The following is a 26638-nucleotide window of genomic DNA, read 5'->3' on the forward strand; positions in this document are numbered from 1 at the left end:
TGTGCTACAGAGCCAGAGCTGGTTTCAAGCAGGTTGGTATCAAAACGGTTAAGAATTGTTTGTCTATTATATATTTTAACCCTTTCGTTACCATATTTCTGTTGAGATGCTCTGTGTTTCTTTCAATTACTTTTAAATATAACAAAGAATTTAGTAAAATAACTTAGTTATCATTAAGCTAGTCTTAGGAACATAAATTGTGACTAAGGTTTGGTGGAAGATTTTAATTCAAAACTTTTGAAAACAAGACATTTGTGCTACAGAGCTAGAAGCAGTTTCAGCAGGGTTGGTATTGAAAGGGTTAATGAACCACAAAATATCAACAATGCGAACATTTCAGAATCACGAGGTGTCTGTATAAATAACCTCCCAGGATAATAGAAAACAGGGGGGTGGGAAGGGAGAACGTTCTTAATCATCAGCATCATCATCTAAGTTAGCTTTCCATGCTAGCATGGGTTGGCCAGATCATCTTATTCTAAATGGGTTGGAGAACAACATTTTGCTCATGGGTTCTAAGGTTGTGAATCCCCTTGCTAACACCAACTGCTATGCAGAAAGTACAGGGTAGAGTTTATGGAGGCAGCAGCACTGCAGAAGTAGCCATGTCATCAACAGCACTAAGCAGTGCTCACCACCCTGCTTTCGGCCGGTTCATTCACCACCACTTCACAGGGTGCAGTGGCACAAGCGTAAGAGAGGTTGCCTTGTCTCCTGCAATACTAATGAGTCAACTCTATATCATCACCGTTCTATCAAGGTGAATATGTCTGGGAGAGTGAATAGAAGAGAAACAGAGACAGTGACATGTTGGTTGTTGGTAAGGTCATCCAATAAAAAAAATAGCATGATGGGATAGCTACAAGCTGGATGATGGTGAGTGGGAGTGGTAGATGTAACTGAAGAGTTATAGGGGGAGTGAGAGGGCGATGGCTAGCAGTTATGAAGAGTGAAGGTGAAGGGTACTGGATCTTGGCAAGTGAGATGCCATCCCTCATTATACAGGCATCATAATGGAAAAGAGAGATACAGAGATGGAGTGGGGGTGATGGTGGAAGCAAACTAGAGGAGTAAAAGGCAATAGGAGGAGGATTGAATAAAGACAGAGCAGATAGCATTCTTGATTATGTAGGCAGAATACGGTAGCAGATAGGAGAAAGGGTGAGTGATCGATGAGAGGCTAAAGAAGGGGACAGTGGCCGGAGACTTAACAGGAATAACGAGACACCCAAACGAGATATATTACAGCCCAACCTCTATCGCCAACAGCACTGCCATATTTTAACAACCAGTTTACCATGCTTGTACCAATGTTGCATCAGATCTTTCGGATACCAGAATGTTACTATTTCATATGTTTTTTTTGTCATTGCTTTTATTGAGTTTCAGCTTTTGGAGATCAATATTTTCACCATTTCATCTCAATTCTTCCCTGGTCTTCATCTTCCACAAATTACAAGCAGGTTCAAGCACTCAGCACTTCTTACCCACACAAGTGCAGCCTTTGTTCTTCAGGTACGCTACGTGGTGGTTTCTAATGAATCTTCAGCATTGTGGTACCCCCAGCTGGTGTCACCTCCAGCATATGAAGACCCCTGACACAGAAATCCAGTGGGTTCTTATCAGAAGGGCCATGAGACCATTTGATGTATGTGTGTGCATGGGGTGAGGGTAGCCATACGATCACATGGTTTTTGCCAGGTCTTGCAGACACGAACTGTCCTCTCTTTATCATATAGAACTTCTACATGACATTCCCCTAATCCAAATGTCTGATGCTGAGCTCAACAACTTCGAGAAATGCCAGTTTGTCTTCTATTAATAACACACTACATTGTGTTCACCAATACATGGCGCCTGTTGTGCTATCAGACATTCATAAAAGAACAATATATTGACTTACTTTACAAAATATTCCTGCCAAATCCAAGAACTATCATCATAGAATCGCTGGACTCTGCTGACTCGATCAATATCAGTTATCAACTTTTGTTTTGTTTCATATTTACCTAAAAACAGAAAGAATTTCTTGTTTAAATTAAGTACAGTTTGGTGTCAAATAAGGAAGAATAGTCAAGTTTGTTTCTATTAGGTTTTCTTTACACCCAAAAACCTGTCTGGTTCTATGACCAGAAAGAAGTCAGTAGAAACAGCAAAGTAGAGACCAAGGGTTAGATGTATAATAAAAGACTCCAGCCTGGCACTTCTCTCAGATGATAGGTCCTTGTATTGCCAGCTACTTGGCTCATGCAAATGGCACCCGTGCCGATGGATTGTAAAAGCACCCATTACAGTCTTGGAGTGGTTGGCGTTAGGAAGGGCATCCAGTTGTAGAAACCATACCAAACCAGACTCGAGTCTGGTACAGCCTTCCAGCCTTGCCAGCCCTGGTTAAACTGCCCAACCCACGGACAACAAATGCTAAATGATGATGATGTAAAGATAATTCCATCAGCAAAGAAGAGATCTGGTGAGAACTTTGTTACCTATGAAGTTGTCATAGCAACAGTTCTAAGAATAAAAAAAAAACAGTTTCAGCAAAATCGTTTTTACTCACATTCATGTTCATCTGCACCGTCAGCACAGTCGAAGCGTTTGTCACATCTCTGTTGCTCAGAATAGCAACCGGACAGGAAACACGGATAGTAGTCGGGGTCTGTATTACAGGTATCTGAGAAAAAAAGAAAATTGAAATATTCCTTTCACATTTTGACACAAGGTGAGCAATTGCAGGAAAAGGGGTAAGTTGAGGTCATTGACTCCCAGTGCTCAACTGCTACTTATTTTATTGGCCCTGAAAAGATGAAGAACAAAATCAACCCCAGAGGCATTTGAACTCAGTACCTAAAGTTGAAAGAAATGGTGTCGAGCATTTTTTGGTGGCACAGTGGCAACTCTGCCAGTTTTCCACCTTAAAAAATAGAAATATTGAAACCCATTTTAGATTTTTAAAACTCATTTTATCTTCACACACCCCACCTCACCTATTCCCCACCCCTTACAGTCTGGCAACCTCTACCACCCCCATACTCCAAGTTCTTCTGCCTTCACTCACTTCTACCCACCTTGTACCTTGAGGAGATTCCTATAAATGCCTCACCATTTTTATCTCTTCCCAGCACCACTTTGATCTCTTTGAAAATGTGAGTAACCACGTGGTCCTTCTACTGCAAGAAACCTGTTCTGCTCTGATCTACTTCTCTCATCCTTTAACCCCCTCATCTTTTAGCATAAAGCCCTCCCCCCACTCCTTGGGGTTCTTAGTTATGATGGTGACAGGAGCATGGAAAAATATCCAATACACACAGAGTAAAGTGGTTGGCATTAGGAAGAACATCCAGCAGTAGAAGTCTTAACAAAGTAGACAGTGGAGCAGGACAAAATGCTTGGATCTGTAAGATCTTGTCAATGTGTAGAACCAATGCAACCCAGCAAAGACCATGCACATTAAGTGAGGATGATGATAACCATTATTTGAGACCATCATCATAGTTTAACACCCATGTTCCATTCTGGCACATGTCAAACACTTTGGTAGGAAAGATTGTTTGCCAACATAACGTGGCAGTCCTGGTTTAGGACGAATGTTACTGTAATTTAGCCCCAGGAGACATCGTCTCCAATGGCTATACAACACAATCTGTATCCTTATATTTTCAAACAAGGGTGCTAGATTCCTTTGTTCGAAAATATAAGGCCACAGATCATGTCATATAGCCAGCTGGAGACGATGTCTCCTGGGGCTAAATTACAGCAACATTCGTCCTAAACCAGGACTGCCATGTTATGTTGGCAAACAATCTTTACTCCAAAGTACTGTTGCTGAATATCTCTCATTGTGAGATTTACAAATAGTAATTTTCTACTTTGATAGGAGTTGGCAAATCAGAAGACTATGTTAAGCTCTGCCAAAACGATATTAAATTGAAGGTTGCAGATTTTCAAGAGAAGAGTTGTATTAGATTAAAGTGGACCCTAGTATTCAACTGGTACTTAATCATTACTAGATTCATGAAAAGGTTGGATTTGGGAAGGCTTGAGCTCAAAATATAAAAGATAACTGCCTAACAATCTCTTTCGACCATAGTGTACAGCTTAGGGGAGAAACAGAATTCCGCCAATATCTTACTGGTATTTATTTAACCACAGGGAGTGGGAAAAAACAGACGAAGCAAACCTCTGTATAATTTAAATGTAAAAATACAAGAGAGTGCCTCTCCAAGGTCGAATGACCTTCTAGAAACTGCAGCCAAGAATATCCTGCTTTTCTGGGAATCAAAGCATTAAAGTTTCAACAACTAGGACCCAACTTGGCAGAAGCCCACAAGGTTATCTACAATATTTCCAACAACTTTGTTCCCCTTTTTTTAATTCAGGCCATTAAATGATGATGATGATGATGATGATGACATAGACATACTTATAAAATTTATAAAGAAAAAAACGAAAATAAACAGTGCAGCACCCATGACTTTCGGAAATGTTTTCTTAATCTGTCAGGACATTGCATTGTTAAAAAATTCCATGCTTCTTGGAATCTGCCAATACTCCTAACATGCCAATTCACCCTTTCTTCCTTTCTATTTACTCCCTACTTTTCATTGCTCTCTTTCCTTACTCGACTTTTATGTCTGCTTTTTGTCCCCGCTTTTAACCCTTTCCAATTAGTTGTAGTGCACCAAGTCACTGTACAGAGTCAGCTCGTTATTATTGCTGGTTATAATCATCTCCCCCACCCCACCCTCTATGTAATTAAGGACATTAACTAACATACAGGTTAATTTAAACAAGTCGTACAAGAAATTTACTCACTGAACTTTTGTGTAACGTTGGCATCGGTCAGGATTAAAAGACCAGCTCGCTGCAAAGATAAATAAGTGAGGAAGAACTTGGAATTAAGAAAATTATTTCCTTCTCAAACGGGATTGTAGAAATGTCAGATTTCTCTAAAACGTAATTAGTTTTATAAAAATGGTTGGAAGCAAAGAGAAGACGAGAGAGAATATATTCATAGCAAAAGTTGTGTTTAGAAGCTGCAAAGCCGGAGGCAATGAAGAATATAAGAATACACAAAGAATTCAGTAGATAAGATGGAGTGGGTAGAGGAAGTCTGGGAGGTGTCATGCATCAGTGATTAATTAACTATGTTAAGGACCTAATTAACCGTATCATGTGAATGACCAGGCTAACAGATGTTATACACTGCTAGTCACAATGCACTTTGCGTTGTCTTTTAGCTTTCAAATGATGCCACCTCACTGGCAGGGTGAGTAGGCTAGCATTCCCCCTGGATGGGAAGCCAGTCCGTTGCAAAGTTAATCATTTACAGCTGAGTGAACTGGAACAATGTCAAATGAAGTGTTTTGCACAAGAACACAATGCACAGCTCTGGTGATTGTGAGCAATGAAGATCCATTTAATTTTTTTTTTTTAATAGTTTAACACGTTTACACCACAATGTAAACAATTGATGAACAATCTATTGTTCATCGGTTCACTTGTTATGTGTTATCAGTTATTTACTGGTAAACAACAGAAAACCAAGATGTGAACAAATGAGCAACAGTTAAACAAGGGATGAACAACATGACAGGTAAACGTAACATAATCGAAAAGATAAACAAGGAAAACTGTAAACCTACCAAGAAAGTGGAATCGGCATCCATACCATAACCATTGGCTGAGAAGAACACGTATTTATATTCTGCTTCACTGACACGCCACAAATGCCTGTAAGTGCTGTTGGCAGGTTCATCATAGGTGTACAACTCGTCTATCAACTACAAAAAATTAAGAAAACAAGATTTACTCAGAAAGGGTCAAAATATGTAAAAATGTTTTACGTAGGTGCAGGCATGGCTGTGTGGTAAGATGTTTGCTTCCCAACCACATGGTTCCAGGTTCAATCCCACTGCGTGACACCTTGGGCAAGTGTCTTCTATTGCCTCGGGTCATCCTTCTCTAACATCCGTTTTTCCATGGTTTGAAAAGAACTGCACCAGATTTCATTGTCTGCTTTGACATGGTTTTTCTTTGGCTGGATACCCTTCCTAATACCAACCACTTTGCTGAGTGCACCTGGTGCTTTTTTTAAATGGCACCCACATGGGTGTTTCTTATGCAGCACCTGAGCCCTTTTTTTATGTGACATCACCACAGGTGCTTCTTATGTGACACCAGTATAAGGGAATTTTTTATGTGGCACCGGCACAGGAAATTATATAAATTATATATAAAGCCACCTCACCACTCAAAGCATTCACATCACACCATCTTTTTAATGTTGATTTCTTGGAGAAGGTCATAATAGGAGAGACTAAATATAAATAGCTGGCAACCTTACCTTGTTTTGTGTGATACCAGCACCCATACCTCGGATGTACAGGTCATAGGGTACAGCTGCAAAGGCCACGTAGGAACCTGGGTCTGCATAGGCATTGATCTCAATGGTATCTCGAGTGAAATCTTTACCACGGTTGAATGTTGCTCGTACCTGAGAGAATAAAGGTGTGCAGTTAGTTAATGAGTTTGAGTCTCACTTGACAGGATTCCTCTAATCAAATATTAATGAATCCCAGCAGTGGAACAAATCCACACAATTTAAAATAAAGAGTTTAATTAACGAAATCAACCCTGCTACTCAACTCCTCACCATTATTTGATGTCCATTTTCCATGCTGGTATGGGTTGGACAGTTTGACAGGAGCTGGCAAACCAGGCTCCAATTGTCTGTTCTGGCATGGTTTCTATGGCTCAGAGTGTACTGGGGGCTTTACATTACACCAGCATCATTATTAGCATGCCAGGCGAAATGCTTAGCAGTATTTCGTCTGCTGCTACGTTCTGAGTTCAAATCCTGCCGAGGTCGAATTTGCCTTTCGTCCTTTCGAAGTCAATAAATTAAGTACCAGTCAAGTATTGGGGTCGATGCAATTGACTATTCACCCACCTACCCCCCCACCACAAATCCCAGGCCTTGTGCTTATAGTAGAAAGGATTATTATTATTATTGTTATTAATTATCCTTTTGGGGTTGATAAATTAAGTACCTGTGAAACACTGGGGTCAATGTAATTGACTGTCCCCTCCCCACAAATTCCAGGCTTTGTGCCTATAATAGAAAGGACTATTATTATTAAGGTGGCGAGCTGGTTGAATTATTAGCCGGGCAAAATGCTTAGCAATATTTCACCTGTCACTACGTTCTAAGTTCAAATTCCACCAAGGACAACTTTGCTTTTCAGTCCCTTGGGGGTCAATAAATTAAGTATCAGTGAAACACTGGGGTTGATGTAATCGACTGGGACCCTTCACCAAAATTTCAGGCCTTGTGCCTTTAGTAGAAAGGGTTATTATTATAATTATTATTATTTATAAGGCAGTGAGCTGATAGAATCTTTCGCTGGACAAAATTCTTAGCAGTATTTTGCCTGTTGCTATGTTCTGAGTTTAAATTCTGCAGGGGTCCATTTTTGCCCTTCGTCCCTTCAAGGTTGATAAAATAAGTACCAGCTGAGCAATGGGGTCAATGTAATCGACTCAGCGCCTTCCCCAAAATTTCAGGCCTTGCGCCTTTAGTAGAAAGGATATTTTTATTATTATTATTAGTAGTATCTTGCAAAGAGTTGAATTTAAGTTAACTCCAAGTTCTTACTTCATTATTGGCAGCTCCATTGATGAAAAAATTCAAGACGTCGACAACAACCTCCTGATTAGCAGAACGAATGAAATACACAACAATACGAGCTGTAGGTACCATTCTTCTTGATAGAGCAACAGAGAAGGTCTTTCGACGACTGGTTCCCATTACAAGTTCATCTCCCAGGAGAATGTTTCCTTTGGCAACAATCTGAAGTGACACAACAGTAATAAACAGTAAGAAAAATAAACTCACAAAACACACCCCACACAGTACTACAACACATACAAGGGTGGGCTGAAAGGTTCAGAGGCTGACTAAGGAGTTATCATACAGTACTTAAACCTGGCATGCGTTAAATTCAACCTTTACTGATGCTAACTGCATGTTTTTGTTCCAGATAAACCCACATTGAAAAAGTGGTACTAGAGACATTTCGTGAAAAGGGATAAAATTTGGCACGGTGGTGTGATCAAATATCTGCAGAAGAAGGGGTTAGCTCCCAAGGACATTCATGCTGTCATGGTTTCTACATAAGGGGATGATGCTCCTGCTTTATCAACTGTGTAAAAGTGGGCAGCTGAATTCAAGAGGGATAGGGAGAGTCTTGAAGATGACCCAAGGTCTGGACGTCCCGCCACAGCCACCACCCTAGAAAACCTTGATATATTCACCATATGGTGATGAATGACAGACATTTAAATGTTAATCGGATAACTAATGGAGTCCTGCTTCACCAGGACAATGCTTCTGCACACAAGTTCATGGTTGCAATGGCTACTGTGGCTTTGAACTGGTTGACCACTCTCCATATTTTCCTGATTTGGCACCATCTGACCATTTTCTGTTCCCCAACATGAAAAAACACTTGGCTGGGAAGCAGTATCGGACCAATGACGAAGTCATATCAGCTGTTGAGGACATTTTTGAGGGCCAGGATGAGAGCTTCTATACCACAGGAATCCAAGCATTGCAACACCAATGGAAGAAGTGTATGGACGGCAGGGGAGACTATGTCGAAGCATAAAACACATCTGGTCAAATTTAACCATTGCATCGTGATCAACCTATGAACGTTTCAGCCCACCTTCGTACTCTGGACAACCATCACCACTAAACGATAGCACATACTTTATACATCACCATCATCATTTAACATCAGTTTACCATGCTGGCTTAAGTTGGACAGTTTGACAAGAGTTGGCAAGCCAGGAGCCACACCAGGCACCACTGTCCATTTTGCTATGGTTTCCATGGCTGGATGCCTTTCCTAATGCCAACTACGTTACAGAGATTAGTGGGTGCTTTTTATGTGGCACCAGCGTCAGTGTTTTTATACATGGTGCCAACGTGGTACCGCCACCAAATACTTTTTATGTGGCACCATCACTAGTGCCTGACACTAGAAGCAGAGATTTTCATGTGGAACCAGCACTGACAGGGTCACCAAGTAACCTGCAAGACACATACCCTTACACAGTCAATACCACCCACATACCCACAACAACACATGCAATTCTCTTAAATCACTGTCTTAACAAGAACAAAGTTATTAGGCACCAACTCACCTGGTAAAAGACCTTTTCGACATAGGCAGATGTTGTCACATGGAACACCATAAATTCATTGACCTTAAAGAGAAGCAAAACAAAATTTTTATATTTAACTGGCAGAGAAATAAAAAGAACCAGCACCTCTTGGTAAATTTAATGTATGACATCGTCTCTCAACAGATGTGGAAACAAAAACTATTGAAGGCAAATTTAATGTGTATCTGTGGTTGTATGAGACACACACACACATCCGCTTTACACAAGCGAAGCAGTTTTAAATAAAAAAAAAAAACCATCTGTGTCATCATCATCATCGTTTAACGTCCACTTTCCATGCTAGCATGGATTGGACGATTTGATTGAGGACTGCCAAGCCAGGAGGTTGCACCAGGTTCCAATCTGATCTGGCAGAGTTTCTACAGCTGGATGCCCTTCCTAACGCCAACCACTGGCAGATAAGGTGCTGCAGTTTTCCTTTGAGACAAAATCTTCCTACCACAAAACCTTTTACTGAGTGTAACTGGCAGCCTTTTATTATTGCACTCCATCCATACAGATAGGTTAGGTTGTTGGTCTCACATACACATGTTACGCTAAAAAGCAGTGCACAGTACCAGAACTTTCAACTAGAGTCAAGCATAACAAACTACTCCAAATTGTTGTCCGAGTATTCCTATTATTATAAATCATGCAAAAAGCTGTGAGCTGGCAGAATTGTTAGCATGCCGGGTGTAATGCTTAACGGTATTTCGTCCATCTTCACGCTCTGAGTTCAAATTCTGCCGAGGTCAACTTTGCCATTCATCTTTTCGGGTGTTTATGAAATAAGTACCAGTTATGCTCTGGGATCGATATAACTGACTAGCCCCCTTCCCCGCAAAATTTTCAAGGCCTTGTGCCTAGAACAGAAATAATTATATATCATGCAAGCCTGAAACATACGTATCAAATGATTTCAAAATATCTCTGGTTCAATGTCATTATTACAACTGTGTGTGTGTGTGTGTTTATGTTCAGTTTTAATAAAAACAATTTTACATTAATCTGATGGGTTGCTCTGTACTTTGACAAAGTACAAATTTATTATTCTTAAACAAAAATGTCGTTGACAGTGACTTTGCAGTTTCGGTCAGTGAAGCCATTATCCGACGATGGTTTAATTGGCTGAAAGCATGAAGCCACTGTCAACAACATTCTTAAGAGTGGAAGGAGTAGACCCAGGAAGACATGAGACAGGGTGGTGAGAAAGGATCTTCAGGTGTTGGAACTCGCAGAGGGGATGACAAGGAACCATAACACCTAGTGGTTTGCTGTACTTGAAAAGAAACATCAAGCTAGTTAAAATCTTGGTTGTCCTTGCATCCAAGCATGTCCTCTTCATCTCAATGATCCTAATCTTGCAGGCTAGTGGGTACTGGTGCCACGTTTAAGCACCCAGTACACACTGTGAAGGGCATCCAGCCATAGAAACCAAACCAAAACAGAGATGGGGGCCTGGGCAGGTCTTCAACTGGCCAGCTCCTGTCAAACTGTCCAACCCATGCCAGCAAGGAAAACAGGTTTATGATGATGATGGGCATAAAGCTGATTAGTTAGAGTGTGGAGTTCACAATTATAAGGTCAGAGATCTGGATCCTGGACTGGACAGTGCATGGAAAGTAGGACAAGTGTCTTCTATAGCCTTCGTCCAACCAATGCTTTGTGTGTGGATTTGGTAGACGGAAACTGAAAGAAGCCCATTGTGTGTGAGCCACACAACTGCATGACAATTGGTGTTAGTTTGTTTACCTCCCCAATACTTTAGCGGTTTGGGAAAAGAGACTGATAGAATAAGTACCGGACTTTAAAAAAATAAGTTTTGGGGTCATTTCATTTGATTGAAAAGTATTCTTCAAGGTGATGCCCCAGCATGGCCGCAGTCTAATGACTGAAACAAAAAAAGGAAAAGATAAGAACACTTACCATTGGGTTCTTGGTAGATGTTGTAACAGAAATATAAGTCTGGCTCTCAGAGAAATATCGACTTGCTATCAGTTTTGCGTCCTCCGAGTCTTCATAGGAGGCCTGGACAAGAGAAATTTGTAAAGAATATATATTAAAAATGTCTGTTTAGGAGAAATAATTCTGTTAAGTCTGTTGTTGAGTGCTCCCACTCCACCTCTAAGTCAGATTCGAAGATTTGGCTGTTGTTTATAACAGATCAAACCACCAAGAGGTTTTTTTCAATACTGATTCAAATATCATTTATAATTGCTACACACCAAAAGACAAAAATCAGCCAGTGACACATAAAAAGCACCATTCGAGCATGGTCATTGCCAGTGCTGCCTGACTGGCACCTGTGTCAGTGGCACATAAAAAGCACCATTCGAGCATGGTCATTGCCAGTGCTGCCTGACTGGCACCTGTGCCAGTGGCACATAAAAATCACCATTCGAGCATGGCTGATGCCAGTACCACATGACTGACCCTCCGTGCTGGTGGCATGTAAAAAGTATCCACTACATTCTCAGAGTGGTTGGCGTTAGGAAGGGCATCCAGCTGTAGAAACCTTGCCAGATCAGACTGGAGCGGCCTCCTGTCTTGCCAGTCCTCAGTCAAACCGTCCAACCCATGCCAGCAAGGAAAGTGGACATTAAACGACAATGATGATGAATATCACCATCAACATCATCACCACCACCCACCTTTCCCCCACGAGTCACCTCCTCCTCCTGCATTCTCACCAAACACCTTTCTGTGTCCCTACATAGCTCTTCCCTCAACCATACTCCATCTTATCACCTCCTCCCTACCTTCTGCTCTACCCTCCTTCCTGAGCCACAGCTCAACCCCTAACCACTTTATTCCAAACCCCTCCACCACCTATCCACCTCCATCCAACCATCTGTCACTCATCCCTCACATTCTTATATTCCCCACCCTTCCTGCCTCACCCCCACCCCAGCCCCTTCCCAATCACAACTACTAATCCTTATAATGTGATGGGGATAGCCTTGGATCTCCCCTCTGTTCTTGTCCCTTTATCATAACTTCACAGCACCTGGCATAAAGCCATCTCCTGCTTCATAACACCCACCCCAACACACACACATGTAGCCATGGGGCTTTTCTTTACCTAATTTGTTTTTCTTTCTTGCATCTTACTGGGGAACCTCATTAGTGTTGGTGCCAGGAGAAAAAGAACCCAGCTCACACTGCAAGGTGGTTGGCATTAGGAAGGGCACACTGCCCTGGAGAACATGCCAAAACTGGCGCAGGAGCTTAGTGCAGCCCTTTGGCTGGCCGTTCCTGTCAACCCACCCAACCTATGCCAGCAATGGAAAATGGCCATTAAATGATGATGACAATACATATATAAATAGTCGTGTACACATGCATACACAAACACACGTGTTATAATGTGAGACCCTTGTCCAATTGTATGTTATTGTGAGCACTAATATTGTCGCCACTCATGTTGTGATGATATTCCACATCTTATTATCTTTGACTCATCTATCACTGATAGCTCCGCAAGACGACTTTGAAACATCTACCTTGACGGTAATTCAAACTCATATCACGTAACTGACATTGACTCCAACTGACAACTGGTATGATGACTCTACTACTACTACTACTGACCCCTACAATGACTGTCTGACTTTATAGTGGCTGGTTCATACCACTTTGCCATGTGGGAAGGGGAGTACCGTTTTCACTATGACAACACGCGACAGGTTCCTTCCAGGTTCTGTCTTCTAAATCCACATTAGTCCATGGCTATAGTAGAAGACCTTAACACAAAGTGCCATGCAGTGGGACTGAACCGGAAACCATGTGGTTGAGAAAGAAACTTCTCAACTATGCCTGAGCCTAAAGATATGGGAAGATTAACTTTGCCATTATCACTCACCCTGTCTTATCCTCTGTACCACTCCTCTTACACTCACCCCCTTGTACCGTGAAGGTACACGTCACCATCATCTCTCTCTCTAACTGGGGTAGCTACGTGTCTCCCCTACTACAAGAGGCCTATTTCTGACCCTCCAGCATACCCTAACCAGACACAAAACCACCCCACCTCAATCCCACTCCCCATCTCAGTCAAGGGATCTTTGTTTTGCAAGTTACTTGGTGACCTCACTGATGCTGGTGCCACATAAAAAGCACCCAGTCCACACTCTGTAAAGTAGTTGGTATTGGGAGGACATCCAATTGCAGAAACCATAACAAAAGAGACAATAGGGCTCAGAACAGCCTTTTGCCTTGCCAGGTCCCGTCAAACCATCCCCAACCCATGCTAGCATGGAAAAACGGATGTCAAATGGTGACAACAGTAATAAGTTAGTATTTAGAACATTACAAAAGGTTCTAAAATAAATTACTATACAATGAAAAGTTTTTAATTATCAACATATTAAAACAATTAGATTAAAATAATATATTTTTAAATCTCTCAGAGAGATTTATGCAGTAACAGCACGATAAAGTATGTTTTCAACTTAATGTGACAGTCCCATGAAAGGGAAGAATGCTACTGTTATTTAGCCCTAGGTTTTGCTGAGTAGAGGTGCTTGTCTCCACTTTGAAAACATAAGGACACAGGAAATGTGTCAAGTCCAACAGGAAACGGTGTTTCCTAGGGCTAAATAACAGTAGCATTCTTCCCTTTCATGGGACTGTCACATTAAGTTGACAACATGCTATCACTTTAATTAGATTAAACATCATAAATACAGGTGGTGGTGGAGAGGGTTGTCTCATCTGGTTTGGTATCAGAAGGGTTTACAGAAAAAAAAAAAATATCCAAGACTTTTGTCCATTTTCCTAATTGTTAATACTGAACAACAGATAATATTATTGGTAGAATAGAAATATGAGAAAGACTTACCGTAAATGTGATAATTTCTACATCATTGCCGACATTTATGTTAAAGGTAACAAAACCTTTTACAGGTTTCTTGCGTTCAGAACTATAGGGTGATGTTCTGCCATTTAAATTCTTCACAGAAATTTCTATATTTACTTCCTTCTTCTCATCGTTAACACGGCTACCATCTGGCTTCATTAGTGCCAACTGGAAATTAAATAATAATAATAAATAACTACGACGAACTGAAGTGGGAAATACAGAGGTTGTGGCACCATGAAGAGAGTGGACGTGATACCAATACAATGGTGATTGGTGTGCTTGGACGTATCAGCATTCAACTACCAACATGGTTCAAAAAGATTGGTACAAATGTAAAGATAGAACACCTACAAAAATCATCATTGCTTGGAACTGCAAGAGTTCCTCACAGGGTTCTTGAAGCATGACCAGTAAACAAGTGTCACCTTAGTCTGCTGACTGTGGACAGCTGACGCCTTCTTCATCACACCCAGCAAAATAAGCTGAAATTTTTCATGATAAAATGATGATGATAATAGTAATTTGCTAATATAAGGACAAGACTGGAATTTGGGGAAAGGACATTAATTGATTACATCAACCCCAGTATTTGACAGGTACTTATAAGCAAGATTTGAACTCAGAAAGTGAAGAACCAGAAGAAATGCCAATAATTCCTTCTAATCTTGGCACAAGAACAGAAATTCCAAGGAGGGTCAGAAAGCCAATTACATTGGTCCCTGTTCTTAACTGATATTTATTTTATTAACCCCAAAAGGACTTGGCCGAAATTGAACTTGGAACCTGAAGCTGGATGAAACACTGCAAAGCCTGATGTGCTGTCGATTCTGCTTAGCTCACTGCCTTAATGATAACGGTAATAATGGTTTCAAATCTTGGCACATGAATAAATGGAAATTAATATGTGTATTGTGATTAAGGCGGCAGGCAGGAAGAATCGTTACCATGCCGGGCAAAATGCTTAGCGGCATTTCGTCCGTCACTACGTTCTGAGTTAAAATTCCACTGAGGTCGACTTTACCTTTCATCCTTTCAGGGTGCAGCCTCCTGACTTGCCAGTCCCCAGTCGAACCATCCAGCCCATGCCAGCATGAAAAATGGATGTTAAACAATGATGAAACATCCGGTGGGAAAGTGGGAAGATTTGCATATACGACCAGCTGCAGTCTTCCTCATAAAGTGTAGCCCATGCTTGGGCAATTACAGCTGAATGTTCCTCTTTGACTAACAGTGCCTCTCCCCCCAATACATTCTAAAGCAACGAGAGAATAAAATGAAGTCGAGGAAATTGAGTGGATGTTGAGACCATACTTACAGTGACTGAGACAAGTGTATTTGGTTTAAAACTTCGTACTGCATCTCCGACCCACTGAAGTTTGACTCTGGAACTAAAACAATGAGATGTGGCTGATCCATTTTGAGACATAGCTAAGAACCAATCGTAGACAGTTACATTAAATATAAGTTCACTGTCCCTCAGGCTTGAGAACATCTTTTGCTTCATTTGGTTTAGGATTTCTGACATTCCAAATCGAAAGTCAATGCGTCCATTAAACTGAAATGGTAAGAATATATAAAGTAATGTTCACAAAGACAGGGAGGCAGGTTAAAAGAGAGACAGACAGACTGACAAACAGGAAAACAGACAGACAAACGGGGGAAAACTGGATAGACAAACAGAGCTACATATTACATAGTAATATGAGTCGACCTGCACCGCAGACAAATATATTGATGAGACATCTAGCCTCGCTTTGACACAGTAGCCTTGTTCTGAGACACTAGCCTCGTTCTGAATTACACTGTAGAAATGGACTCAGTTCCTGCCAGGCTGTGGTCAAAGACACATGTCTTCTCTGCAGCTTCATGCACAATCTCTCACATGCAACTCACATGTCTAGTCACCACAACAAGATATATGGTTCGTAAACAAAGATATTTTATCACACACACACATTCTCAAAATGACTGTTCTCATTATTACACACATGCATACATGCTGTAATACAAATATTATATGTTACTTCTTTCAGTGCAAAAGCAAAAATCAAAACTTCCTTTGTAAGTAAACACACATGTTTTTGCATCGTACTACATGCTTCCTCTGCAAAAGGTGAAAACAGAATAAACAATATATTTATACACAAAAATGTCTTATGGTGATTCATACAGTTTTTCCATTTAATAACATGCACTTGAACAGCCAATGACAGCTGCTACAAACTGATAGTGAAGAGTCAGATAGAGAAGAAAATGGAAGGAGAAAGAGAACTAAATGGACAAATGAGAAAACAGAAGGTAAAAGGAAAGCAGTTTGACTAATAACAAGGCAGACAAATGTCCAGGCAGATGGACAGATACACAAATGACTGACCAGTAGCAATGGAGAAGAATGCCATGCAAATCCAGAGCTCATTGCAACATTTATACATGACAGTGGAATCGAAACTGGCACCACCTCTGTCACAACTACAACAGTTCCAGTTGGTCCAACCAAAGAAACAGCATGCTTGTGAAATTAACGTGCAAGTGGCTGAGCACTCCACAAACATGCTTACCCTTCATGTGGTTCTCAGGGAGATTCAGCAAAAAATAGAATGCGACATGGCTGACCTTTTGAATTACAGGTACTTCTGCCTTTTGCCAGGTGAGTGGACTGGAACAACCTGAAATAAAGTGTCTTGCTCAAGAACACAATGCACTACCGGGAATTGAACTCGTGGCCTTACGTTCATGATCTAAATACCCTAACCACTGAGCCATGCCCCTTCACCAATGACTGGAATATTATTGGGATTACAATAGAATGGCATGAAAAGAAAAAAAAATATTAACCATGCAAAGTTAAATGTCTTAGAAATAAAATAGTTATGAGCCTTAGAGATGAACATTTTCACTTAGAATTACAGGATTGAGAAAGAGAATACTTACATATTCCACGTCTTTCTGTAAAGATGGTAAATGGTCATTAGTTCTATTATAACGGTAGTTTTGGTTTGGTGGCACTATGGTCAGTTTAATGACAGCAGAACCAATTGTAGCCTTGCCACTTGTATGGCTGAAATTTAAGATGACCAACATTATAGATTACACTGACAAAAGTATGTATACAGTCATACACAGTTGTAGAATAGTCCAGAGACTATATATATATATATATATATATATATATATATATATACAAAGGGGTCTAATGCTCTTAGCTTACACTTTTTGGGGGACAATCAGATCGAACCATCTCAAGTGTAACTGTCCAAAATAGTCATGACTTCTGGTACTTGACTGATGAAAGAAAGCCAAAAATGACCCGTCTTTTTTTGCCTGTCCTAATTGTTGTTTCTCTTGTCTGCCATTGTGTCGTCTATCTGTCCGAATGTTTAATGCCCTCTATTGCGTTTTTGTTCCATTTTTATATGTGTGTGTGTGTGTGTGTGCTTTCAAATGTATTAAGGACCAACTGGCTTTCAGCCACTGTTTGTATCCCATTGTGTCCACTACTCCAAATGGTTGGTATTGGTGCAATTTGTCTCTTACTGTTGTGCCAACTGACAGTGAATAGCCAATCAGAGACTTTAGATGGCATCACGTGAACAACCTTTTTCAAGCCTACTACTTTCTGTAAAAAAACAGCTTTGTCCTCAATACATGTCTTTGGTTCCAGACTTTTTAAGCTCTAGCCACTGACCACACAAGACAGCCAGTTCCAGCGACAACACAGCAAAAATATGTGAATAATTTAGGATTATTTTATAAAAGTATAACTTTTACTTTATATTAAGATGGCAGAATAGTGTGAAGGATTTAAGATCCTTTTATGAAAGTTTTTATGGTTTTCTCTTCGTCCAACAGCATTATGGCAACCCCTTCTTTGTTGCCACCATCATCTTAATATCGTCAACATCATCTCTCTATGTACACAACTCAGCAAGCAACTCGCTCAGGTTCCAACAATTCTCTGTTCGTGAATTACTTCACCATCGATCAACAGCGAATATACAACCTGCAAGATCTCCCGTATCAAGTTACCCAGGCAGCAGCATCACAGCCACAACTTCATGTACAACATGTACCTCCAACTGGCTCAGCATCATGCCCACAACTTCTTGATACAGTATTTCAACTACCGTGTACAATTGACTACAAACTAACATTCTCGTCCTTGTGTCTATGAACTTCTCGTTTCGATGTCTATAGACTCTTTGACTGTCTTCTTCATTACCATTCTATGTTAACACACACACATACATCTATGCTTACATGTACACATACATTTGTTCTCATGATGGCCTTTCTGTTATTCTGTATACATGACAGACACACATGCTAACATATCAGTAGATCTTCCTTTAATCATTCTACATGGTTGTGTCTCTTTTTCTCATTGGCACTTATATGTATTATTCAATTTATAATTATTGCAAGGACTGTGCGATGTACTAAGGAGCCTATCCCTTCACCTCGCATCGCACGGTCCCTTACACAGTAAATTTACAACAATGAATTTAACATCAACAACAGACGTAGGTACCTGCCATTTGGTCAAGAAGGTCATTTCTCTTACTGGATTTGTTTTTTGACCCCATTGTGTGACACTTTGGATAAGTGCCATCTAACCCAGCCATTGGAGCCTCAGGTCAGCCAAAGCCTTGAATATAAGTTGGTGGTCAGAAATGGTGTGGAAGCGCTTTCAAGTGCACACACAGAGTCTTGCAATCTGGAATGCCTCACAACTCCGATTGTTATGCAGTCAAACACTGCAGTCTTTTGTTGTGTAAATTTGTCAAGCATTTTCTCTTCTGGCTCCCTAATGTGATTCTCAGAATATACAGGGTATTCAAAGGGTCTCTCCGCAGTGATATTTTTTGAAGACACCATCAACACCGAGAGATATTGCTCAAATATCACCTCTCCATTTGTAAGACCAACTCACTGAAAGTGAAATTAATAATGCATACTTTCAGCAAGACGGAGCTACCGCACATACTTCATGCACCTCCATGGCGCTACTTCAAGAGTTTTTCGGTGAATGGATTATTTCGAAGGGACTTTGTCCAACAAGATCACCTGATTTAACACCACCAGACATTTTTTTCTTTTCTGGGGAGCAAGTAAAAGATCAGTGTACAAGAATCGCCCGAAAACCATTAAAGAGCTAAAAGATGCAAACATAACCTTCACACGGTCCATACCGCATCAGACTCTCCAAGATGTATTCCAAACCATGTGTAGAAGAGTCAACTTATGTATTGAAAATGGAAGACGACACTTTCAACAACTCTTATAAAGTCTTGTAAAGTCTAATATATTCTTTTGTAGTCTTATACCATCTTATAAATATTTATTTTGCAATAAAACACTTACTGCGGAGAGACTTTCTGGACAACCTGTATCTGAGAATATATCCCACAGGTAGGTTAGAATACTGAAGAGAAAGATAGGTTTTGGGAGGTGACAAAGAAGTTGGTAGAAAACATGAAAGAGAAAGTTGGAATGGTGAGTTCAAATGCCACCAAGGTCAACTTTGCCTTTCATCCTTTCGGGGTGGATAAATTAAATACCAGTTACATACTGGGGTCAATGTAATCGACTAGTCCCCTCCTCCAAAATTCCAGGCCTTGTGCCTTGAGTATAAACGATTATTATTACTATTATCATTACTTACTTGGCCATTACAACACCACCAATGGAATCGACATCATCCATGAAATATGGAGACACTGTCACATTGACATCAAAACGAGGAGTCCCTGGAAAAGAATAAGGTGTTCATTATACGAGAGACAGTGAATGCTTAACATACCTGTTATAACAAACTGTTAAAGGCATCAAAGGGTCAAGTGGTGGTGGTGGTGTTCAACCTAATTGACAGATTAGGTTGACCGTCCAAGAGCAGAAACGGTCTCTCAGATTCCTAAACACACACACGCAGTCATTTTCTACAGGTTACATTCACACAACCTTGGCTAATCCAAGACAAAAGATTCTAATATTTTGATTCAGAATAAAGGTATGTGTGTGGCCTTGTTGTTAGGCTCACAACTCTTAGGTCATGGGTTCAATTCCCACACTAGACAGCATGTTGTGTTCTTCAGCGACACACTTCATTTTTCATTGCACCCAGTTCATTCAGGTGGAAATGAGTACCAGTGCCATCTAGTGTGGAGGGAGAGTTAACCCAGCGACAGATGGTGTCCTGTTTGGTGGGGGCTTTTGTACTCTTGGGTGTCAAAATACCTTGGAACCCCCCCCCCCAAACAAAAATTCCAGCTTCATAAGTCCTTTATAAAATTTAATCCTTTTGTTACCATGATGATGATGATGATGATGATGATATTACTGAACAGCACTGCTTTTGTTTTAATTAATTTTGAAAATATAGTATTTATTAATATAATTTTGTCATTACCAAAGGTGAACACCATTAATTGAAAAGTTAACTTCATTAACAATCAATTAACTATTTCTTAAAGTAACAGAAGTTATTGATAAACCACTAACATTAATTTTTATTATAGAAAGAAGTAAAATAAAAAAAACCCAGTTTTTTCTCTAAAACCACCTAAAAACTACCTTTAAAAAGTGCCAAAAATACAAAATCTGTTAACTTCAATTCAATTGAAGTTAACAAGATTACTTGAATTAATGGAAATTAGTTAGTTCGATAATGATTTCCAAAGTTAACTTAAAAGTTAAATCATTAACGAATTAACAGTTTGGTGCCCAAATTTGGTCATTACTAAACAGATGCTTGAAACAATACAAAATTCTAATGGAATGTTTTAATTAAGATCGCTTTTAAAACCTCTGTTAGCATATTTTGTTTCAATGAATTTAGTAAAATAAATGTCATTATTAAATTGGTGTTTGGGACAAAAATTAACACAAAATTTCGAAGGAATCTTTTGATTAAGATCATTTTAATCGTTTTGTCAGCATATTTCTGTTGAAATACACATTCTTTTTTTCAATTAATTTTGAAAATAACGAAGAATTTATTGAAACAAAACTCATTATTAAGATGGTGTTTGGAACATAAATTAACATGGCATTTTAATGAAAGACTAATTTAGATAATCTTAATACAGGGAATTTGGATCATAGAACCAAGGGAGGTTTCTGTTGGGTTGGTATCAAATGAGGTAAAATTCAGTCTAAAGAAGCACCATTTCCATATTGTAGAACACAGAGATAAGTTATGCAGATGGCTTGCAGAAAGCTTTAGTAAGTATTAGTTGAAGTAAGGTTTAATACTGAAATATTGTTGGTTCCGTAATGGGGGAAAAAAACACTGGATTGTTGTTATTGTAACTAAATACATTGAAATTAAGAAATCTTTGAGTTAACTTACAAAATTCTTCAACACGGAAATAATGTTCATATATAATATTCTGGAAAAAAGAAAAAAAATTTATAGAAAATTCCATACTGCCATTTTGGCCAAATAACATTCTTTCCCAATCCCATACTGATATTTACCATTGACTACATCTATATTCTTTCTTATATTCTTCCCCCGGTTTCTCTAACCCATCCTTTTATAATGTGGGGTGGTCATATATTTCTTCTATAGCAAGATACCTGTATCTGTCCCCTTATCAAACTTTAACCTCTCAACACCTGACATAAAGCTACCTTCTCTTCTACACTGATTAATCTTTAGACTTGGCAAAGACATACATGATCACCAAGGGTTGCAGGTGTGGTTCATGAGATTTTTGGCTCAAGGTTAACCTCATTTCTTTTCTTGTGAAGACAATTCCATCAATATTCTACAGTACACACACACATTATATGGATGTAATTGTATCATTAAGAAGAAGATTGTTTCTCAACCATGTGATTATGGATTCAATCTCTCTGCATGATAGCTTGCGTAAGTGTCATCTTATGTAGCTCTAGGCCAACCAGAATATTGAGAGTGGAATTGAAAAGAAGCTACCCTACGTGTATGCTTGTTTGTGGGTCCCCTTCTCTTGTCAGTCATCACATATGGTGTTATTTATTTCCAATCTTCCATGGAAACAGATGTAGAATAGTGACAGGCAATTCTGTCCAACCCATGCCAGTATGGAAAAGTGGAAATTAAAATGATGTTACATCTATATACACACACAGTTAGCAGAGGAAGCAGTGCTGAAAACCCTATATAAGGCCTCAATGACTTGTTGGGAGAGTGTAGAGTGAGGAATGAAGTGATCCTCAGACTGGTTTGCAACAAAAGGGACTCTTTCTGCCAAAAGATCAGGGGATGGTGGTGGTGGTGGTGCTAAACCCAGACACAGTTTAACCCTTCAGCATTAGGATTTCTCAGTCAAATGCAATTCTTATTTGTTAACATTCATCATCATCATTCAATGTCTGTTGGCCATGCTGGCATGGGTCGGACGGTTTGACTGGGCTGACACACTGGAAAGCTGCACCAGGATCCAGTCTGATTTGGCATGGTTAGCATTGTAGTTGCAGGTGGGTCCCCTTAGTCTCCTGGCAACCATATTTTTAAACCCAGTCTGTCACTGCCTACAGTTACCATGATAAGTGGATGGCATTGTACTTAAACATTTCTCTCTCAAATCATGATAAATTCACAAAAATATGATTTTATCCAGAATTCTAAGATTGTTTTTATTCCAAAAGTACACAAGGAGATTATATTCCAACAAATTTCTTAGAGAATGTTTTTTTTTTTACTTACTGAAGCATGGACAGCTATAGACCAGTTGCCAAATTTTGGTTGATCTGCTAGTTCAAAGTTTTCGCTGACAATACCTGAAGTGAAAGAATTATAAGCAATTAGACATATTTCAACATTATTATAATAATTATTATTATACTGAGTGAGACTGCAACATGTGCCATCAAAGTGACACTGGGGTACAAATATATGAAGCCCAATATACCCACTCATCTGATAAGGGTATGCCAGGTACATGCATCACAACCATATGTGCATGACATGGTGATCTCATATCAAGATAAACAGTGCATGCAGGTGGGGCCCAATTAGAATTTTCTTCAGGTCAAGTAGCTCATCCTGCTCAAAAGGTCTCTGATTAAGGTTTGTTTAAGGATGATGAACAAAACACCCATGTTTCCAGAGGTGAATTATCCAAACCCCCAAGAATTCCTCTCAACATATGGCTATGATGCTCCCCCACTATTTCTGCTGGGGATCAGAGATGCACATATTGTCAGCCACCAAGGAACATGTTCAACTGGTTGAGGTCAAACAAATCTGTGGTATTGAGCAGAATATTTACTGTAGCACATCTTTTATACCAAGACAAAACAATGTACATGATAACATTTCCAATCAGTTAGGACCAGAAGCCATGAGAGCCACTGTCTGGTACTGCATCAGGGCATTATTATTATTATTATTATTATTGTTGTTGTTGTTGTCTGGTGAAATGGTTCACTGTACTACTTACCTCCTGCATTAGTTTGCTGTCCTAACCATCGTCGTACAACAAATCCTGTTGGATCCTGTACAAGTAATAAAAACAGATTGTTATAGAATTTATAACAGACGACTTACATCAAGGAATAACCATTCAATTCTTGAGACCAACCAGCCTGAGACCATTTTGGGTTCTATGAACAAATTTCATGTTTAAAGTGTTCTAAATTAAAATGGTCCAGCAAAATTTTATGTTAATTTATGACTCAAACACCAGCTAAACATTCTTTTTTGCTCTAGGAACAAGGCCTGAAATTTGGAGGGAGGGGCCAATTAATTAGATCAACCCCAGTATGCAACTGATACTTAATTTATCGACCCCAAAAGGATGAAAGGCAAAGTCGACCTTGGCTGAATTTGAACTCAGAATGTAAAGACATGAAATACCACTGAGCATTTCACCTGGTGTGCTAATGTTTCTGCCAGCTCGCCATCTTAAAATATTCTTTTCTACTCTAGGCACAAGGCCCGAAATTTTTGAGTCAATTAGATCAACCCTAGTACATAACTGGTACTTAATTTATCAATCCCGAAGAGATGAAAGGCAAAGTCGACCTTGGTGGAATTTGAACTCAGAACATAAAGACTGACGAAATACTACTAAGCATTTCACCCGGTGTGCTAACCACTCTACCAGCTTGCCGCCTTACACCAGCTAAATAATGACAAAACTTATTTTATGAGATTCCTCACTACATTCAAAATAAATAAAATCAAAAGGCAGTGTAATTCTATAGAATTTGTAGAGTAGACTTATAATGAAGGGCATTACAACCATGACCATCTAATCTGCTTTCTGATGTAAGTGCAGGTAGGTAGGACTTCGTGATCAAATTCTTTTTTTTTAAGACGATAAACTACAATTTGTAGACGAATTGATAAGAAATGCTACCATATTTCCTCAAATCACATCTGTCTTCAAATAAAAGTAGCATTCGCTAATGTAGTCCTAAGTAGACAAAAAAAAAAAAAAAGAGATAGTCAATGGTGGAGTGTCTTTGAACATAAACCGGTTTGACCAAGGTAGACTTAGAGTTAAACAAGCTGTTCAATGCTAGGTTTGTCTGTGAGAAAATGGTAGATTTCTGCCCCATTAACTGCTATTGTTGTGGAGATCCACTAAAATTCAGGCTGGGTGGTTATGGTTGACATGTCATAGGCCTGTCCAGTTAGAACTGCCCTAGGGTTAAACAACAACAACTTACCTTAACATAGATTGTCAAACTTCCATAGACAGGCATCAGATCGGGGTAGACTTGTACCACCCGGAAAAATACTGGCGAAATAATAAAATTTGACGGTGAGGAACAAGGAAGCAAACAAGTTAATTCACAGACTTAGGGTGAAGTTTCTTTTGGGGATTTAATACTTTAGGGCAGAGGTTCTGAATGAGGGCCCAATGGGGCTCCATACGAGATTTTGTTGTTAAAATTTATGTGTAATAAATCAGTTATATGTCTACAATACAGAAACTGTTTTAACAATTATTTATGGGATTCTTAATAATATAAAAATAGAATTTTTGAAATAACAAAAGGTCTCTGGACCACTTATGTCTAGAAACTGAGGTTGGGGGTAAGCAAGGGCATGCTCCCCATAGAAAATCCAGCTCCAAAAAAGCCTCAAGATAGCAAAGGAGAAATGGGCACCAGCCAGCCCAAAGGCTGGGGTGGACTGCACCTGCCTACCTCGGTTGCTATGGCATTGAGGTAGAACCAGCCACCCCTGTTAACAGGGACAAAACCCGAATTTAAAACACTGGATGATGATGATGATGATGATGAAAAGGCTATGATTGTCCACTTGAGTTTTAAAAAATATTCAAAGGGCTCCACAGGTAAAACATGGTTGACAACCACTGGTTTAAATAGTTTGTTTCCAACATAGACACAAGGCTGTATATTTTTGGCAGGAAGTATAGACCCCCAGTATATGTCTGGTACTTTAATCGACCTCCGTACTTGGCTGGTCCTTTATTTCATCAACTTCTAAGTATGTGACAAGTACTTTATCATACCAATTTCCAGGTACTTTATCACATCGATCTCAAGTACTTGTCCAGTACTTTATTCTATCAATCCCCAATCATTTGAATGATACCAACCCAGTGCCATCGCTGTAATTTGCCCATCTCTCTATTCACTCCATCACCACCTATCAACCTGAAATTAGACAGCTCTTCTTTTGCTTAAAATATCTGACACTTTTACACAAACACACAGCTGTTAGTAGCAATGAAAGGAGAAAAAGTACTCAATACTAACATACAGTGTAATAGTTTATTTAAGCTGAATCAATGAAACTTGGAAGAAGGCAGTGAAGATCTTTTAATTGCTAGACGCGTTCCATCAACATTACCAACTGTTCATTCTTGGACACCTCTTACAGAGACAGAGTGAGAAACAAAGGGGTAGGAAGTTTAAAGGACATGGTAGCTGGCATCAGCCATGTTCGAATGGTGCTTTTTACATACCACCGGTACAGAGAGCCAGTGAGGCGGCACTGGCAACGACCCACGCATGAATGGTGCCACCAACATGAGAGCAGGTCAAGCGGCACTGGTATCGACCACAACTACAATTTCCATTCGATAGTGATTTGATTTAGGATTTTACTTAGGTCAATAGGTCTCCTCAAGCATGGTGTGTTGCCTGACGATCCAAAGGTACTTTTTAAGTGGGCTGGCTATGCGACCCTGGTGTAGACTACGGCTGTGATCTCACTTTCCTTGCCAGGTCTTCTCAATCACAGCAGATCTCCAGAGGTCTCAGTCTTTTGTCATTGCCTCTGTGAGGCCCAACGTTCAAAGGTCATGCTTCACCACCTCATCCCATGTCTTCCTGGGTCTACCTCTTCTACAGGTTCCATCCACTGTTAGGGAGTGACACTTCTTCACACAGCTCTCTTTGTCCATCCGCAGCACATGACCATACCAGCGCAGTCGTCTCTCTTGCACACCACATCTCATGCTTCTTAAATCCAGCTTTTCTCTCAAGGCACTTACACTCTGTTGTGTGCACACTGACATTACACATCCAGCAGATCAAACTGCCAAATATCCTTTTCTGCATACGGCCGATCTGCTGTTCTCA

The 26638-nt window shown here is 39.8% G+C and overlaps 1 protein-coding gene across 1 annotated transcript in view; it reads right to left on the minus strand.

Moving 5' to 3' along the window:
* LOC106875989 (CD109 antigen) overlaps nt 1–24842 on the minus strand; it is a 52065-nt gene extending 27223 nt beyond the window's left edge. The window contains exons 1-16 of the mRNA XM_014924331.2: nt 24752–24842; nt 23518–23572; nt 22782–22855; nt 21438–21477; nt 19752–19836; nt 17021–17147; nt 15405–15644; nt 14069–14254; nt 11155–11256; nt 9208–9270; nt 7655–7849; nt 6344–6493; nt 5643–5780; nt 4813–4861; nt 2558–2671; nt 1904–2009 (exon numbers count right to left, since the gene is read on the minus strand). Of these exons, the coding sequence (XP_014779817.2) occupies nt 1904–2009; nt 2558–2671; nt 4813–4861; nt 5643–5780; nt 6344–6493; nt 7655–7849; nt 9208–9270; nt 11155–11256; nt 14069–14254; nt 15405–15644; nt 17021–17147; nt 19752–19836; nt 21438–21477; nt 22782–22855; nt 23518–23572; nt 24752–24787 (1760 nt within the window). The 5' untranslated portion in view covers nt 24788–24842. The remainder of the gene's footprint in view (nt 1–1903; nt 2010–2557; nt 2672–4812; nt 4862–5642; nt 5781–6343; nt 6494–7654; nt 7850–9207; nt 9271–11154; nt 11257–14068; nt 14255–15404; nt 15645–17020; nt 17148–19751; nt 19837–21437; nt 21478–22781; nt 22856–23517; nt 23573–24751) is intronic.
* Between the last annotated feature and the right edge of the window lie 1796 nt (nt 24843–26638).

This window comes from Octopus bimaculoides, chromosome 1 (genome assembly GCF_001194135.2).
Source record: "Octopus bimaculoides isolate UCB-OBI-ISO-001 chromosome 1, ASM119413v2, whole genome shotgun sequence".
Classification (NCBI taxonomy): domain Eukaryota; kingdom Metazoa; phylum Mollusca; class Cephalopoda; order Octopoda; family Octopodidae; genus Octopus; species Octopus bimaculoides.